At 42.0% G+C, this 17,076-nt stretch overlaps 1 protein-coding gene across 1 annotated transcript in view; it reads left to right on the top strand.

Annotated features, from left to right (window-relative positions):
- The window catches only part of APCDD1 (APC down-regulated 1), a 93,121-nt gene extending 76,781 nt beyond the window's left edge, over positions 1–16,340 (top strand). The window contains exons 4-5 of the mRNA XM_030213428.1: positions 4,501–4,822; positions 15,851–16,340. Of these exons, the coding sequence (XP_030069288.1) occupies positions 4,501–4,822; positions 15,851–16,305 (777 nt within the window). The 3' untranslated portion in view covers positions 16,306–16,340. The remainder of the gene's footprint in view (positions 1–4,500; positions 4,823–15,850) is intronic.
- Positions 16,341–17,076: the final 736 nt, after the last annotated feature.

Below are 17,076 nucleotides of genomic sequence, written 5' to 3'. Positions count from 1 at the left end.
GGGGGTGCCCAAGTTTTCCTGAGGATGTCCTTGCAGGACGTCCCGACGAAGGGGCGGGGAAACCTGTATTATCGAAACAAGATGGGCGTCCATCTTTCGTTTCGATAATACGGTCGAGGACGCCCATGGTCATCCCGATTTTCGGCGATAATGGAAACTGAGGACGCCCATCTCAAACGACCAAATCCAAGCCATTTGGTCATGGGAGGAGCCAGCATTTGTAGTGCACTGGTCCCCTTGACATGCCAGGACACCAACCGGGCACCCTAGGGGGCACTGCAGTGGACTTCAGAAATTGCTCCCAGGTGCATAGCTCCCTTACCTTGTGTGCTGAGGCCCCAAAACCCACTCACAACAACTGTACACCACTACCATAGCCCTTACGGGTGAAGGGGGGCACCTAGATGTGGGTTGTAGAGGGCTCACATTTACCACCACAAGTGTAACAGGTAGGGGGGGAGATGGGCCTGGGTCCACCTGCCTGAAGTGCACTGCACCCACTAAAACTGCTCCAGGGACCTGCATACTGCTGTCATGGAACTGGGTATGATATTTGAGGCTGGCATAGAGGATGGAAAAAATATTTTTAAAAAACCTTTTTTGAGGGTGGGAGGGGGTTAGTGACCACTGGGGGAGTAAGGGGAGGTCATCCCCGATTCCCTCCAGTGGTCATTTAGGGCACATTTTTGTGGCTTGATCGTAAGAAAAAAGGGCCAGGTAAAGTCGTCCAAGTGTTCGACAGGGACGCCCTTCTTTTTTCCATTATGGGTCGAGGATGCCCATGTGTTAGGCACGCCCCAGTCCCACCTCCGACATGCCCCTGTGAACTTTGGTCGTCCCCGCAACAGAAAGTAATTGAGGACTCCCAAAATCGGCTTTCAATTATGCCGATTTGGGCAACCCTGTGAGAAGGACGCCCAGCTTGCGATTTGTGTTGAAAGATGGGTGTCCTTCTCTTTCGAAAATAAGCCTGAAGTCAGAAACGTATAATCCCAGTACTGCCCAGAATTTGAGTAGTAGATTAGATTTTAATTGGGATCGATCTTACCACCCATCTCTGTATGAGACATGAATTGTCTGCTTTCCCACATCCCCTGTTTCTGACATGTTGGTCACTGTCTTCAGCATGCATTCTGAGTAGAAGAGTATCTTTTTCCAAGATATGCCTAAGCATTAAGCATTTGGTATCTTTCTGTGTTTTAATCCAGAAGGTTTTTTTTGTAAGCCATTTTTAGTATGCTTTCAAAGCAGGAACTAGGAGAGATCCTGAGACTGTGCTGTAATTTTGAGTTTGGAAACGAGGAACTGTTTTAAATAGCACATACGAAAGGCGTATAGGTGGGGAGCATTTTAAATTTGGTAGCTGGGAGAAAAAGGGCAAAAGAAGGCAAGGGGCGAATGAAAAGTACAAAATATAAATAGAGAAAAAAAAACTGAAGAGAAGAGGGGAAATAACGAAAAAGCAAACAAAAATAAAATGCCTGGTAATGATGGCTAGGAAATAATTTAAAGCAGAACTTACTACTCTTGTCTTTTTCTCTTTTTCATTTGAATGCTTCAACAGCATGCATCTTGCATATAGGGCTTGACACAGAAATTGACCCCTTTGAAAGATTTGCTGACATATACTCTGCGTACTAGGAAACGGATGTGAGGTTACATTACCGCCAGTATTTTCCTGGATTTATCTTATTTCTCTCTTATAAGGGCACCCAGTACTGCCACCAGCTGCTATAATTGAGAGACCTGAATGTAACATCCTTCACTTCTGATCTTTGATAAACCAGTTTGACTTCTCTACTACAAAATTCGGAGTTGGAAGGATGGGGGACACTGGTGAGCTTCTCAAGAGATGGCCACCTGATTGAGGGTCTCCACTGGGAATGTAAAGATCTTTTTTTCTGTATCTGTTATCGGACTCCACTTCATATTTAATCTAAACGAGAATAGATATGAGGGCATCCAAGAAATAACAAGAGTAAATTTCTCCCAGGACTTAAAAAAAAAAGATCAAAGACAGAGCTTCCATCTCCCCAGAAAACAGCACCTGCCAGGCCAGAGAAGAACTTCCTTCAGAGCAAGTATATCTGAATTGTGCTCTCTGAAAGAGCTTCTGCGGAACACTAGGAACTGAATGGAATAAATCAGATCTGAAATTATTGCTATGTAAAACAAAAAAGCTGCCTTTCATTCTCATGTTGCTGCTCTGGAATCTCAGTCAGATGCAGTGGGAGACGAAATATCACAGCTTCAAAAGAAACTAAATTCTCAGTTGATATCCTTGAACGGAATCCTAAGGCTTTATTTAAGTAAAGTCACAGGAACAATCTACCCTTGTTAGCAATGCTATAATGTGCAGAGGGATTGGAGTCCCTCGGTTCAACAAAGATCTAGAAGTAGAAGTAGAGCAGGCACACGGAGTGATGTCACACCTTCTACCCATGTGAAACACCCACGGCTTTTGGTGATCTATATACTGTAGTGTACTCAGATACAACAAATTCTTACTGTTGCCAAATTCAGGGCTCTTTTCCTTTACAAAGCCGCTGTTCAGGGGCAAAAAGATCTTTGGGCCTTTAGAGACAGGTTGAAGCAAGTGAATGCCTGGTGTGGACATTATTTTCCAGCACAAATGCATATTACACTGCCCGACAAAGCCCTCAACTTTGAAGAGCAGAAAGCTCTGTCAGTGTTTCTGGAGGAAGAGTTGAGTTGTACCATGGAAATCTGACAGAGCTACAGGATGGATTCTTATCTTATGGTTTCAAGTTTTCTCATGAGAGAAATGGAAATGACTCTGGACCTGGTTTACATATGGTGTATTCAAGCCATATAATAAGAGATTATTATATTGTGCTTTTCTCATAGGCTGGCTGCCTGGGCTCAAACTGATGTTGAGTGTTGTTGTATAAGTATAGGGTTGACTGTTGTCTGGATATGGGTTGATGTGTATATGGTGGGAAGGGGTTATCTTTGTGATGAGTTTGCATGTATGAGATATGATGTAGCTATGCTAGTAGCCTGGGTGTTTCCATAGGCGATGTTGAGACTGGTGGCAAGAAAAATCAGGGTAGGAGTGAATGCTGATGTTATCCACAGTTTGAAAGGAGAAATACCATTTTGACATTCAGTATTCTAGGTGTGTTATTTGTTTTAGTTGAAAAATTGTTTTGGAATTTAAAATAAAACACAAATACATATGGATATTGATACTAATACAGCAGATAGAAAGAAATTAAGAGTGTGGGCTGTCTTTTCCCTCCCAGAAAATTAGAATTTTTTCATGAGCAAGAGACCACTGTAAAGAACAGTTCCTCGATTTGTTTTAGAAACCTCTTCTACATTCTTACTTTCTTGCATACTCTCTTTTCACTCAATCCAGAAATGCATAAAGTAAAAACAAAATTTGCTATGAAAAAAATATAACTACTAACCTTAATTCCATTTAGTGAAAAACTATTAAACTAAACAATACACTAAATAATATTTAAAATATTAATAAGTGTGCTCCTAAATGACATTAGTGTCCAGCGGTTTATAATCATCACCCTGAAAATTAAATACTGTCCATAACTTCACAAATAAACTTCAGATTTGTATAAACCACCTGTGTATATCAGTAACTATTCATAATACTTATGCATATGGTTCCGTAGTTATCTTGAGCAGATTGTGTCCAAAAGTTGGTTCCAGTACACCAAATAAGCACCAAAAACTGGAAGATGTTAATGCATTTTATGGCCCCCAAAATGGGCCATGTTTCACCACCAACTTCTTCAAGAGAGCTATAATCTCCACCGCTATCCACAACATCAAAAAAGTTTTCAAATCAGGACCACCTATGTGCAAGGAGACTTCATTGACAATATGGCGTTTCTGAATGAGGTCTCGTTGGGCAGTGGTGCTCCCGATTTGAAAACTGACATTTTGGATTATAATCTAATTGGAATTATGGCTCTCCTCAAGTAGCAGGTGGCAAAACATGACCCATGTCGGGGGCCATAAGTTGCATTAATATCTTCCAGTTTTTGGTACTTATGAACTTTTGATATAACGGCACCAAAGTTTGGACACAATCGGCTCAAGATAAGTATATGTAATGGACAGTTGCTAATATACACAGGTGGCTTGCACAACTCAGAAGAAGTTATGGACACTATTTAATTTTGAGTGCAATCATAAACCGCTGTAGGTTGATATAATTTAAACACGTATGTGCAGATATTCCCCAGCAATTTATGATCACACGTTATTTTTAATATTATTTAGTGTATTGTTTAATTTAATAGTTTCTCACTGTGTGTGTGAGGTTAGTAGTTAAATTTGAGCGTACGTATTTCCTCATACACATTTTCTTTAAGTTTTTCAATCTTGTTTTAGACAATTAAGCCACGAAAGAAAAGACATTTTAAGTATTTTAATCTTGAATCTGAAGTTGCTAGGTCCCTACTATCTGCTGGGATGCTGACTAAATAGCTTTATGTATGTTTTACCTTCCAGAATCACGACCATACCTGTATCGCCTGCAGAATCATCTATCGTTCAGATGAACACCATCCTCCTATTCTACCCCCAAAGGCTGACCTCACCATTGGCCTGCATGGAGAGTGGGTGAGCCAACGCTGTGAAGTTCGCCCTGAGGTTCTCTTTCTAACTAGGCACTTCACCTTCCATGACAACAACAATACTTGGGAGGGACACTACTATCATTACTCCGATCCCATCTGCAAGCACCCCACCTTCACCATCTATGCTAAGGGGCGTTACAGCAGAGGTGTACACTCATCTAGGGTGATGGGAGGAACAGAATTTGTGTTCAAAGGTATGGTGTACCTTTTGCTTTTGAATGGAAAATTAGTCTGTATATTCAGAATAACTACACAGACAATAATAGACCCTCACCCTCAACTCTCTCCCCTTTCAAAAGGAAAAATCCAAATGGGGAAAATGTGTTCCAAATATACTGAGGAAAACAATTCAACATGCTTCTAAAGCACTTTTTAAGCCTGGAACACAGTGGCGTTCCGAGGGGCGCTGACACCCGGGTCGGATCGCCGATGTGCCCCGCCCCCCGGGTGCAGCGCGGCCCCCCCCCCCCCCCCCGGCGAAGGGACACCCCACCCCGGCGAAAGTATAAACTCCAGGTAGTATGACAGCTCTATAACTACATTCTGGCCTCTGACATTAAGAGCAGCATTCATTCACTAGTGACATTACATCTGGATTATCAAACTTTTGGTGCCAGGGTCTGGCTTAAGAGATCCAGGAAACTGAAAAATTATGTTGCCCGTGTAGTCTTGGATGGCAAACAGAGAGATATCTACATCTATGATATGAACTCCACTGGATCCCAATAGTTGTAAATTGGTACTGTCCTTCCAGGTCAGTATGATCTGCAGCTGAAGTACTAAAAGAAATAAAAACAATTGCAATGAGGAACCGTGGTATTTTTTTCAAGCCATCCTCTTTATGGAATGTCCTGCCAAAAGGAATATGCTTAGAGTTAAATGCTTTATCTTTTAGGCAGGTTAAAACCTATTTTCAAAGTACTATTTGACTGAGTAATAAATTTTGGTCTGTAATGTTTTCTAGAACTTGTTGATTTTTCTAGAATGGTGATAGGTTTTATGGGTCCTGTTTTTTAATGGGTAATTGTTATATGATTTTAATATTTATGTGAACTGCCGTATGCGGTTACTTTTTTCATTATCTGACCAGGGTATCTTTTCAGAAGGTGAAATAAACGCAAATGAATTAATCAGTTTTAATTTGACAAATGTAGTAACAAGATATGCAAATCAAATTTTCTCCAAAGGACAATTTTTACTGTCTGTAAGAGCATTGAAACTACTACAAACTGTAAAAACTAGGTGACAAGTTAAGGGTAGAGCTACTTTTGTGTTTATTTCTACCAAATCATCTCCAGGAAATCAAAATATATAAAATGATGCTAAAACAAAAGCTACAGCAAAGTCATTAACCTATACTGAGCTTGCTCAGTTTTTCATAAACCCCCCCAGCAGCGTGCACCCGGGGCGGACCGCCCCCCCTTGGTACGCCACTGCTGGAACAGGAAACTGAGGCATGTTTTATCAAATACAATTGCAGTACTGACTGCTAGTGAACATTTTTATTATGAAAAACTGAGCAAGCTCAGTATAGGTTAATGACTTTGCCGTAGCTTTTGTTTTAGCATCATTTTATATATTTTGATTTCCTGGAGATGATTTGGTAGAAATAAACACAAAAGTAGCTCTACCCTTAACTTGTCACCTAGTTTTTACAGTTTGTAGTAGTTTCAATGCTCTTACAGACAGTAAAAATTGTCCTTTGGAGAAAATTTGATTTGCATATCTTGTTACTACATTTGTCAAATTAAAACTGATTAATTCATTTGCGTTTATTTCACCTTCTGAAAAGATACCCTGGTCAGATAATGAAAAAAGTAACCGCATACAGCAGTTCACATAAATATTAAAATCATATAACAATTACCCATTAAAAAACAGGACCCATAAAACCTATCACCATTCTAGAAAAATCAACAAGTTCTAGAAAACATTACAGACCAAAATTTATTACTCAGTCAAATAGTACTTTGAAAATAGGTTTTAACCTGCCTAAAAGATAAAGCATTTAACTCTAAGCATATTCCTTTTGGCAGGACATTCCATAAAGAGGATGGCTTGAAAAAAATACCACGGTTCCTCATTGCAATTGTTTTTATTTCTTTTAGTACTTCAGCTGCAGATCATACTGACCTGGAAGGACAGTACCAATTTACAACTATTGGGATCCAGTGGAGTTCATATCATAGATGTAGATATCTCTCTGTTTGCCATCCAAGACTACACGGGCAACATAATTTTTCAGTTTCCTGGATCTCTTAAGCCAGACCCTGGCACCAAAAGTTTGATAATCCAGATGTAATGTCACTAGTGTATGAATGCTGCTCTTAATGTCAGAGGCCAGAATGTAGTTATAGAGCTGTCATACTACCTGGAGTTTATACTAGACCATCATAGATATCAGTCTACATCCCTATACTTAGCTCAATACACCTAGACATCTCGCCTGTCTTTTTTTTATGAGGTTTGAATGAAAAGTAATGCCTCTAGCTCCATAATTCATTGACAGATGACATTACTGATGTGGTACACATGTTCCCTTGTTCATTGAAATCTCTCCTTTCACCTCTTGTGCAAGAAGCTGTTTTGTTATTGCTTGTGAAATGGAAGTATACAGTGAGCATGCATCAGTGTGATTTAAGCAACATGCTATGATAGAATTTCTGACTGTTGAAGAAGTTCCTCCAATTGAAATTCACCATTGCATGCAGGTTATGATATTGACTGTGTTGATGTCAGTACTGCAGTACTGTGCATCACTGGACCACAAAAAAATGTAAAGATTGTGGACTGAGAAGGGCTGATTTGTGTAATCAAGAATGAAGTGGATGACCTGTGACAGCAACAAACGAGTCTCACATGAGAAAGGTTGACTAACTCTTAAAGGACAAGCAGAGGATCACAAAGTGTGACATTGTAACCCTGAGAAATTTGAAAGAACAATTGAGAAGAGTTTAGAAGTACAAGAAGAAAATTTTGTTGCAACATGGCAATGCTAAACTTCCCCCATCTCTTTGGGCTATGGGTTTAACCTTACTCCAAAAGATGCCAACAGTCTGGAGGTTACATCGCATTTACTGACTAGCAATTAGCAGAACAACTTTGAGTAGGGGAAAGTTCAGAAAAACTGAAAAGATCTCTCTAACTGATGATTGTGCGATAAAGGAACTTGACCAGGAAGGTGTATATAATTCTACGAGGACAAGCAGGCCTATCTATTCTCACAAGTGGGGTGGCGCCGACCCGCCTCATCCAGTCCGGGACTTATGATTAGCATAAGTAGAGCTTTGTGGAGCGCAAGACACACTCCACCATGTATGTGCAAGTGCCTTCCCACCTGCTGCAAGAGCACGGTCTCCTCAGTTCTTTTCTACCACAGTGAGGAGAGGATGTGGTTTTTGGGGGTTTTTTTTTTTTACTGTCTCCTCACTTTGCTCAGTCCAAAGAGCATTGTTGTGCCTTTCAGTGATTTTTTTTCATCATTTTTTGTGTTCCTGTTTATGGAATCCTCCTTTTTTTTGCCTTTCTTCTATATCTTCTACTTTATTTTCCCATTTTTAAGTTTTCTTTTCCGTCCTCATTCGGCCGTTTTAGGCCTCGACTTTGACCAGGATTTTTCCCTTCCTTTTTGCCTTACCTTGCCTCTTTTTCAGGCACCATTGCTTTGTTTAATTTAACTGAGGAAGTTTTTCCTTCCATGTCCATGATGGTTGCCTGTGGCTTTAAGCGCTGTACCCGGTGTAGTCGGATGATCTCTGGGAAAGACACCCATTCTTGGTGTCTTCATTGTCTTGGTCCCAACCATAGCCCGACTAACTGTGTTCTCTGCCTTCATATGAAGAAGAGAATCCATGTTTCCACAGAGGCTAAACGAGAGAGAATTTTTGTGTCCTGAGGCAATGTGTGGACTGAACATCGTCCTCATCGGCACCAAGGAGCCTTGATGACAAGCTTCGGGCGAAGGCCAAGAAGCATCAACACTGATCACCCGTCACTGATCAAGAGCTCCAGGGTGTGAAGGATTCAGCACCTGAGAAGCGTCATCACCAGGAGGACCACTTCCCCTCTATACAGGAGGTGCCAATGCATCTGTCTCCCAGCAGCCAAGACCCAGATTCTGCATCGACCTCGGCAGTTCTGCAACATGCGCCTCCACCGACACCCCAGCCTTTCCTGGTGTCAACTCTCGATGAGCATATCTGGGCCTTGCTCTCTGAGTTCTTGGATGGCTTTCTGCAACAGTGTGCATCGGCATCAGAGGTGCTTGCATGTACCCTGCCTCCCGTTGTGGCCCCACTTGGCCCTTAGCCTGTGGTTCTGCCTCCGACACTAATGCATTCAACTCCAGTGTTGACTGTCATCCAAACTGGCACTCCCTTGATGCCAGTGGAGGCAGCTTCACCAGGGTTGAGGCGGGAACAGACTTCTCAACACCATTCTCGAGGACACGGCTCCTCCATGTCAAGGCAGGTTCATCTCAACATTCCCAACAGGAGGTATTGTTTGACACTGAAGAGGAGTGCGCATGGAATTCAGAGGAGGATCCAAGGTACTTTTCCCTCTGATGAGCAGTGGCGTACCAAGGGCAGGGTAGTGGGGGTGGTCTGCCCCAGGTGCACCCTGTAAGGGGGTGCAGGGAGCAGCCGTATGACTGTCAGTTCTGCCAGTTCCCTACTTCCTCTAACATTACTTCCTGTTCCGGAGCAGGGAATCGGCAGAGCAGACAGCCATGCAACTGCTCCCTGCACCCCCAGGAAGTGATGTGCCAGGGGGTGCGCAGCAGTGATCCGCCCCGGGTGGCAGCCGAAATAGGAACGCCACTGCTGATGACTCCTATGGAATTCCCTCTGAACCCTCCCTCCACCTGAAAGGAGAAAGTGTCCTGCAGAGAGCATTTCATTTCCTTCTTTTGTCAAGGAAATAGTTGTACGATGCTCAGGAGTCCATGCAGATGGCTATTCGAGTTCTCGAGCTACTAGTGTTCATTTTAGATTACCCCAAGTCCCATCTTCACCCTGTGCAGCAATTGGAGTTCATAGAAGCTCTTGTCGCACTCACTTCCAGGGTTCGTGTCTCTCAACAGATCACAGCTCGGCAGATGTTTTTATTGTTGGGCCACATGGCTTCCACAGTGTGTTACATCCATGATACATCTTCACATGAGATCAGCTTAATGAACCCTGGCTTCTCAGTGGTGTCAGGCCATGGGGAGCCTGGAAAAGTTTGTATGCTCTCTTTAGTGGTGGACAATTCGATCCAATTTAGCTCTGGGACTTCCTTTCCAAATTCCTCAACCACAAAAGGTGCTGACGACGTATGCATCTCTCCTGGGATGGGAGGCTCATGTAGATGGACTTCACACTCAAGGTGTTTGGTCCACCCAGGAAATGAATTTTCAGATCAATCTCCTGGAGTTCTGAGCAATCTGGAAAGCTCTAAAGGCTTTCAGAGATCAGTTCTCATCAAATTGTGGTCATCCAATGTATTACACCAACAAGCAGGGGGCACCGGATCATGCCCTCTGTGTCAGGAGGCCATCCGAATGTGGTGTTCAGCTCACCAACATGGCATGTTCCTTCTAGCCACTTATCTGGCGGGCAAAAACAATACCCTGGCCTACATGCTGAGCAGGTTAATGCAACCACACAAGTGGTCTCTCAATATGGACATTGCCTGCAAGATCTTTCAAGCATGGGGCACCCCCTCAGTGGATCTCTTTGCCACTCAGATCAACTACAAAGTCCCTCAGTTCTGTTCCAGGCTTCAGGCCCACGACAGACTAGTATCAGTTGGGGACATGTCTTCTGTATGTGTATCCTACCATATCTCTAGTGGGGAAAACTTTTTTGGAAACTCAAACAAGACTGCAAAACCATGATTCTGATCGCGCCGTACTGGCCATATTTTTCCCTCTATTTCTGGAGTTATCCTCCGAACAGCCATGGAGATTGGAGTGTTTTCTGACCATCATTCAGAACGAGGAGTCTCTTCTACATCCCAACCTCCAGTGGGAAATACAAATTGTTACTCCAGGAACCATTTATGGATCAACATCAGACACATGAATGGTTAAGGAGAGGTGAATTGAAACCTAAGGATGAGCGATTGGTAGTTGCAGCCCAGGACAGCAGATTACGGACAAGATAGTTTATAGCAAGCATTGAAAAAAAACTGGTGCAACAGACATCTGTACATTCTGTAAGAAAGAGCTAGAAACAGTTACTCATCTCGTGACTGGCTGCAAAGTGTTGAAGGTGGAAAGTATTTAAACAGAAAGGCAAAAGGTGGCACGTCTCTTTCATTGGAAACTCTGTAAGCATTACAATATCGGTGTGCCAGAAAAGCATTGGGGTCATGACTTTCAGAGAATTGTGGAAAATGAAGAGGTTATGATTACCTGGGACATCTTCTCAACTGATAAAAATCTAGATGCCGGAAAGCTAGATATAGTAAAAGAGAAAAACTCCAGAACTGCATTGATTATAGAGGTGTGGGTCCCCCAAGCAGTGGCGTAGCAAGGGAGGGGCGGTCCATCCCGGCTGTCAGCTCGGGGGGGGGGGTGCTCCCTGCCAGCTCCCCCCCCTCGGCGAATCGACAACCCCCCCCCCCCCCCGACCAGCTCCCGCACCCTACCTTTAAAAAGAATATCGGGAGGCGAGGCGCAGCGCCTCGCGCCTGCCCTGCACGTAAAAGAAATGTGAACCATTGGGTCTTCCCTCGCTCTATCTGTCCCGCCCTCCACTGACGCAACTTCCTATTTCCGCAAGGGCGGGACAGACAGAGCGAGAGAAGGCCCGACGGTTCACATTTCTTTTACGTGCAGGGCAGGCGTGAGGCGCTGCGCCTCGCTTCCCGATATTCTTTTTAAAGGTAGGGTGCGGGAGCTGGTCAGGAGGGGGGTGTCATCGTGCTGCACCCAGGGGGGGGGTGCAACAGCGAACTGCCCCGCCCCGGGTGGCAGCCCCCCCTGCTACGCCACTGGTCCCAAGCAAGGTGAATTGCGTGGAGAGAGGGAAGATCCTGAAGTACCAAGAAATGCAGTCTGAGACTAAGAAAATGTGGCAGATATAGATATATTTCCCATCATTTTGGATGCCACTGGCTTTATTAAAAAGAACTTCCAAAGACACCTGGATAAGTTATCTATACATGTTACGTTTAATGAACTCCAGAAAGAAGACTCTTTGCACAATGCAAGTACTACAGTGAACGCTACCACTAAATTTGAGAGACTAAGATCATATTCCATATGCCCTGGCTTAGGAGTGAGGTTCATTCCTGTCATGGTATTTGCCCCCAGACACAAAACACCACAGAGGCAATGGTGAACCCGAGTCTCACGATCTTACCCCATCTGTCAAACAACCCAGACTTAGTACCATGAGGTTTCCATATTTTTTTCAAAATTGAAGGAATAGCTTCAGGGGCATCTGTTTGACTCAAATGAAGAGGTGGAAGAGACTGAGCAACTAGCTGAAGAGACAAGATGTGCAGGTCTTTCTTGACGGCTTTCAAAAACTCATCCATCTTTGCAGACTTTCAAAAACTCATCCATCTTTGCAGAAATATGTGCGTGAATGGTGGGGACTATGTAGAAAAGTAAATACATGTAATAAAAGAGCAAGTTTCAAGCACTATTTTCATTTTTTTGTTCATTACAATATATTCATTTAAACAAAAGCTATAGAGGCGGAGGCATTACTTTTCATTTACCCTTGTACATTTACTTCCAATTCTGGAACACTCACTACACTATTATATTTATATTGGTTCCCCATACTGACAAACTTTCTAACCATCCTCAGTTCTGTTCAGTGCCACATGCATGTACTGCTGGGTACGTCTAGTAGTGCCATAGAAATAAGAAGTAGTAGCAATAGTTGTTCTTGGCTACGCAGCTACGGCTACACAACCACCCCTGAAACCTTCCAAAGTAGAAAGATTACATCCTTTTCATTCTCCCAAAATTGTTACTCCTACCTGTAACTAAATGCAAGTTATAAGGAAGGACACACACACACGGAGCCACTAAAACCACAAAATGCAGACAGCAGTATGGTCTTATAAGCCTCTCTTCAGTTAGAACTGAAGCTACTAATTAGCCAGAGAATCTGCAGCTGTTATTTAAGCAAAATATAAGAACTCCCTCGTTATGTAATAACTCTTAAATGAAAGTGGTAAACATGAGACCACAGATAGAGATGTTTAAAATATTTGTTCCTCCTTAGAGGTTTCTTCCTGTTTTCCTGTGAATTCTGTAAGGAAAGACATGCCAATTAAATTGAAATAAATAAGTAAAATAGCTTGACTAATACACAAGGCTCTTCAGGTTAGTTCAGAGACTTATTTGAGTAGACATCTATTCTTGGAATATATTACCATAATGCTTCTATTGCTTTGTTTCAATCATTAATGAACTCCTAACAAAGATCTAAACATACTTAGGGGAAGAGCACAAAACGAACCTTTTCTGGAGATGCGAAGGCGGTAGAACGAGAGGACATGAAATGAGATTGAAGGGGGGCAGACTCAAGAAAAATGTCAGGAAGTATTTTTTCACAGAGAGAGTAGTGGATGCTTGGAATGCCCTCCCACGGGAAGTGGTGGAAATGAAAACGGTAACGGAATTCAAACATGCGTGGGATAAACATAAAGGAATCTTCTTCAGAAGGAATGGATCCTAAGGAGCTTAGCCGAGATTGGGTGGCAGAGCCGGTGGCGGGAGGCGGGGATGGTGCTGGGCAGACTTATATGGTCTGTGCCAGAGCCGTTGGTGGGAGGCGGGACTGGTGGTTTGGAGGCGGGGATAGTGCTGGGCAGACTTATACAGTCTGTGCCAGAACCGGTGGTGGGAGGCGGGGCTGGTGATTGGGAGGTGGGGATAGTGTTGGGCAGACTTATACGGTCTGTGCCCTGAAAAGGACAGGTACAAATCAAGGTAAGGTATACACAAAAAGTAGCACATATGAGTTTATCTTGTTGGGCAGACTGGATGGACCGTGCAGGTCTTTTTCTGCCGTCATCTACTATGTTACTATGTTAAACATACCTATGCCATCAATTGTGACCAATAATCCTTTATTAGAGCTATATGGCATAAGAAAATGAAGTAATCCACCAGATTCTGTATAAGTTATGCAAACTTGGGTGTAGATCATAGATCTGCATCTTAAACAAATTAGCTAATGAGGCGCTAACAATCAATAGTTTGTGTTAACGAGCACTTAGTTGGCAGTAATTAGGATCTGCCCTGTAACCCTATTGCAGTGTTTCCTAAGTCCAGTCCTGGAGTACCCCTTGCCAGTCAGGTTTTCAGTACTTATCTTAACAGATAATCGGACCGGGGGTTCTGAAATGTCCGGTCCAATTATCTGTTAAGATAAGTACTCTAAGGAGGAAATTATAATATATTTAAAATATTTAAATTTAAAAAGTTCATGAAATCATTGCGATATTAATCGCCTATGAAGAACTTGGTGCAATTATGCATTTCCAGCATTGAATGAGGGTTGGATATGAGCACCGCTGAGGCGAAAACAGAAAGGATTATAAGGAGTATGATGGTGGTTTATGGATAAAGCTGAGGGAGTTTAATTGCATCTAGGACCCTTATATGATTAAATGTTTAGGTTTTGAAGGTTCCTAAGAAGATTGGAAAATAAATTTTTTTGCCAAATATATCTATCAGTTGGGCACAAGCATTTACACCCCTTTGGCAGGCATAAATGCTTGTGGCCAAAATTAGGTGTGAACCCCTGGATTCTATATAACGTTCCTAGAGATCTGCGCCAAAATCCAAGCGTATTCTTTAACAGCATGCATAAGTTAATTGGCTTAACAAGCCAGTCAGCGTTGATAACAGCACTTAAGCAATAATGAACACTAATTGGCACTAATTAGAATTTACACCCACAAGTCCCTAAGTGTATTCTATAACGCACTGTGCCTAAATTTTAATGCACGCAGGCAAAAAGGGGTGGGGAAATGGGAATTTCATGGACATTCTGAAATTTACACATGTAGTTGTAGAATATGGTCCAGTGCACGTAAATCTACGCACCAGGATTTACGCCACATTTTAATTGGTGTAAATGGCGCATAGTTTTAGGCGCTGTAATATCAACTAAGTGTATTCTATATAGTGCACATAAATGTAAGTCTAAGTGCTTTGAAAATGAACCTCTCAGTCAGCAATGTTTTTTGTGCAGATTTTTTAGGCGCCACATATAGAATCCACCCCCCCCCCCCCCCCAAAAAAAAAATGTGTGCTAAACTAATATTCTGTAAAGCTCATTCTGCACAGAGCACGCTTTACAGAATACTAGCTTAGCACACATTATTTTGGCACCTATCTTTGGGTGCCTTTTAAAGAATCTAGCCCAATATGCCCAAAGGCATAAATTCTTGGCAAGATTCCAGACATCAGATGAACAAATCACCATCTACTGTCCTTTCTCTTATTTTTCCCACTTTAGCTCTAGCAATCTTGCATAGTTGACTCCTTTTTTTTTCCTGTGCTTATATGACTTACATTCAACTCTTTTTATCTTGCACATGGTTAAGTAGTATTTTATTCCTATTTCTTTTATTTGAAACTATCAATACAGGTACAGTGTGATGTCAGTTGCTAAGCAAAGGATGGTGGGTGCTTCCTCCATAATCTTCTGTGCTATCCCCTTCTACTCAGCTTACCCCTCATATAAAATCGAGCCTGCTGTCCACTTGCTTCCCCCTGCTAATCATTGTCACATCATTTCTGACTGTAACAGGGCAAATTTATCTCTTCTTTTTTCCACTCACTTTGCAGCATTTTGGTCAGTATATGCAAAAAAATAAATTAAAATAGCACTGACAGTCATTAAAAGTTTGAATGATTAAAGAATAACAATCCCATCATTAATATTTTCCCATTTATTGAAAACATGACTGTAAAGTAGTGTCCAATGGTCTCAGTTTTGGCTTTTTTTTTTCTTTAACATCTTAAGATTGAACACAACTGCAATATGGAGTGGCCCCAATGTGTAAAATAGGTAAAAACTGATCCAGAAAAACTGTGTGTGACATTGATTTCAGATAAAGTGACATCTGGGGAAACTATTATATCATGCTTATTATGCCACAATTATGGCAACAGAAGTAATGATTTAATTTTTCTCTATTTTATTCAGTAGTTAATGTCCTTAGAGAGGAAAAAGTCATTTTGTTCTCTTTTATCTCACCAGTTAATCACATGAAGGTCACCCCTATGGATGTAGCTACGGCCTCCCTGCTGAACGTCTTCAATGGGAATGAATGTGGAGCAGAGGGCTCATGGCTGGTTGGGGTGGAGCAAGATGTTACTCACACCAATGGCTGTGTAGCACTAGGAATCAAGCTCCCTCACACAGAATATGAACTCTTCAAGATGGAGCAAGATGCCCGCGGTAGATATTTGCTGTACAATGGCCAGAGGCCAAGTGATGGATCTAGCCCCGACAGGCCAGAGAAGAGAGCCACGTCTTACCAGATGCCTCTTGTTCAGTGTGCTTCGTCTGCACTGAGATCTGAAACACACCTGGAAGAAAGCGGTCAAGCTCGGTCTAGGAATGCTGCAGTAAAATGGCACTCTAGCCTCTTCCTCCTCACCCTGCTCCTGGTGTCTTTCTGTACTGTTTCACATTTGAAAATTCTCAGCTAGAAAATGGCTTAGGAGACTTAAAAAAAAAAAAAAAACAAGAAAAAAGTACCGGGCTACTGCGTGATGGAGTGCTTTCTCTGGAAGAAAGAACATTTATTTACTTGATGCACTTGAACGCCTGAGAACTTTTGCCCTTTTTGTCATTCCACTTCCTCCCTCCTCCTTATCCTCCCTTCCACCTCCCTTTTCCGATCCTTCTTTAAATGAAAGAGGCTTGTTTGATGTTTCTGCTTTGAACTTCTTCCAGTCGGATCTCAGCCTGACATGACTGCACAACAGTAATTGCACTTTAGGATGGCAGACAGTTTTTTTTTAATTGTTATATTGTTGGAACAAACTTTAGTTAAAAGAAAGATCAATTACATTTTTTTGTCTGTCATTTTGCTGTTGTGATCTTCCCTGCTGTCTCCCCACCTCAACCCAAGCTTAGTTTTTATCAGTGTTGAATGATCAGGAATTTGTATTGTACAGTATTGTTTAATACTGTGACCTTGGCATCTTTCTTATGTTAGACTGTTGTATATATGTACATATAAAAGACAGGGATTTATCTAAAACATAATCTTACAATTGTAAGCCAAAGAAAAAAAAATACCATCAGTTATTTTTATGAATTAAAAGTATCTCTAAATTTTAAAAAAAATACTGTAAAGTAATTTAAAATATTTTTACATATATGTTTTCAAACTTGCGAACATGTGGTAGAATCTGAGCAGCACTCGTGATTTTTCTTGCTAACACTACTTGTCTGTTTGACTTGATTACTATGAC

The sequence above is a fragment of the Microcaecilia unicolor genome, chromosome 1 (genome assembly GCF_901765095.1).
Source record: "Microcaecilia unicolor chromosome 1, aMicUni1.1, whole genome shotgun sequence".
Classification (NCBI taxonomy): Eukaryota; Metazoa; Chordata; class Amphibia; order Gymnophiona; family Siphonopidae; genus Microcaecilia; species Microcaecilia unicolor.
The sequence above is the reverse complement of the archived record's forward strand: the minus strand, read 5'-3'. Positions and strand labels throughout refer to the sequence as shown.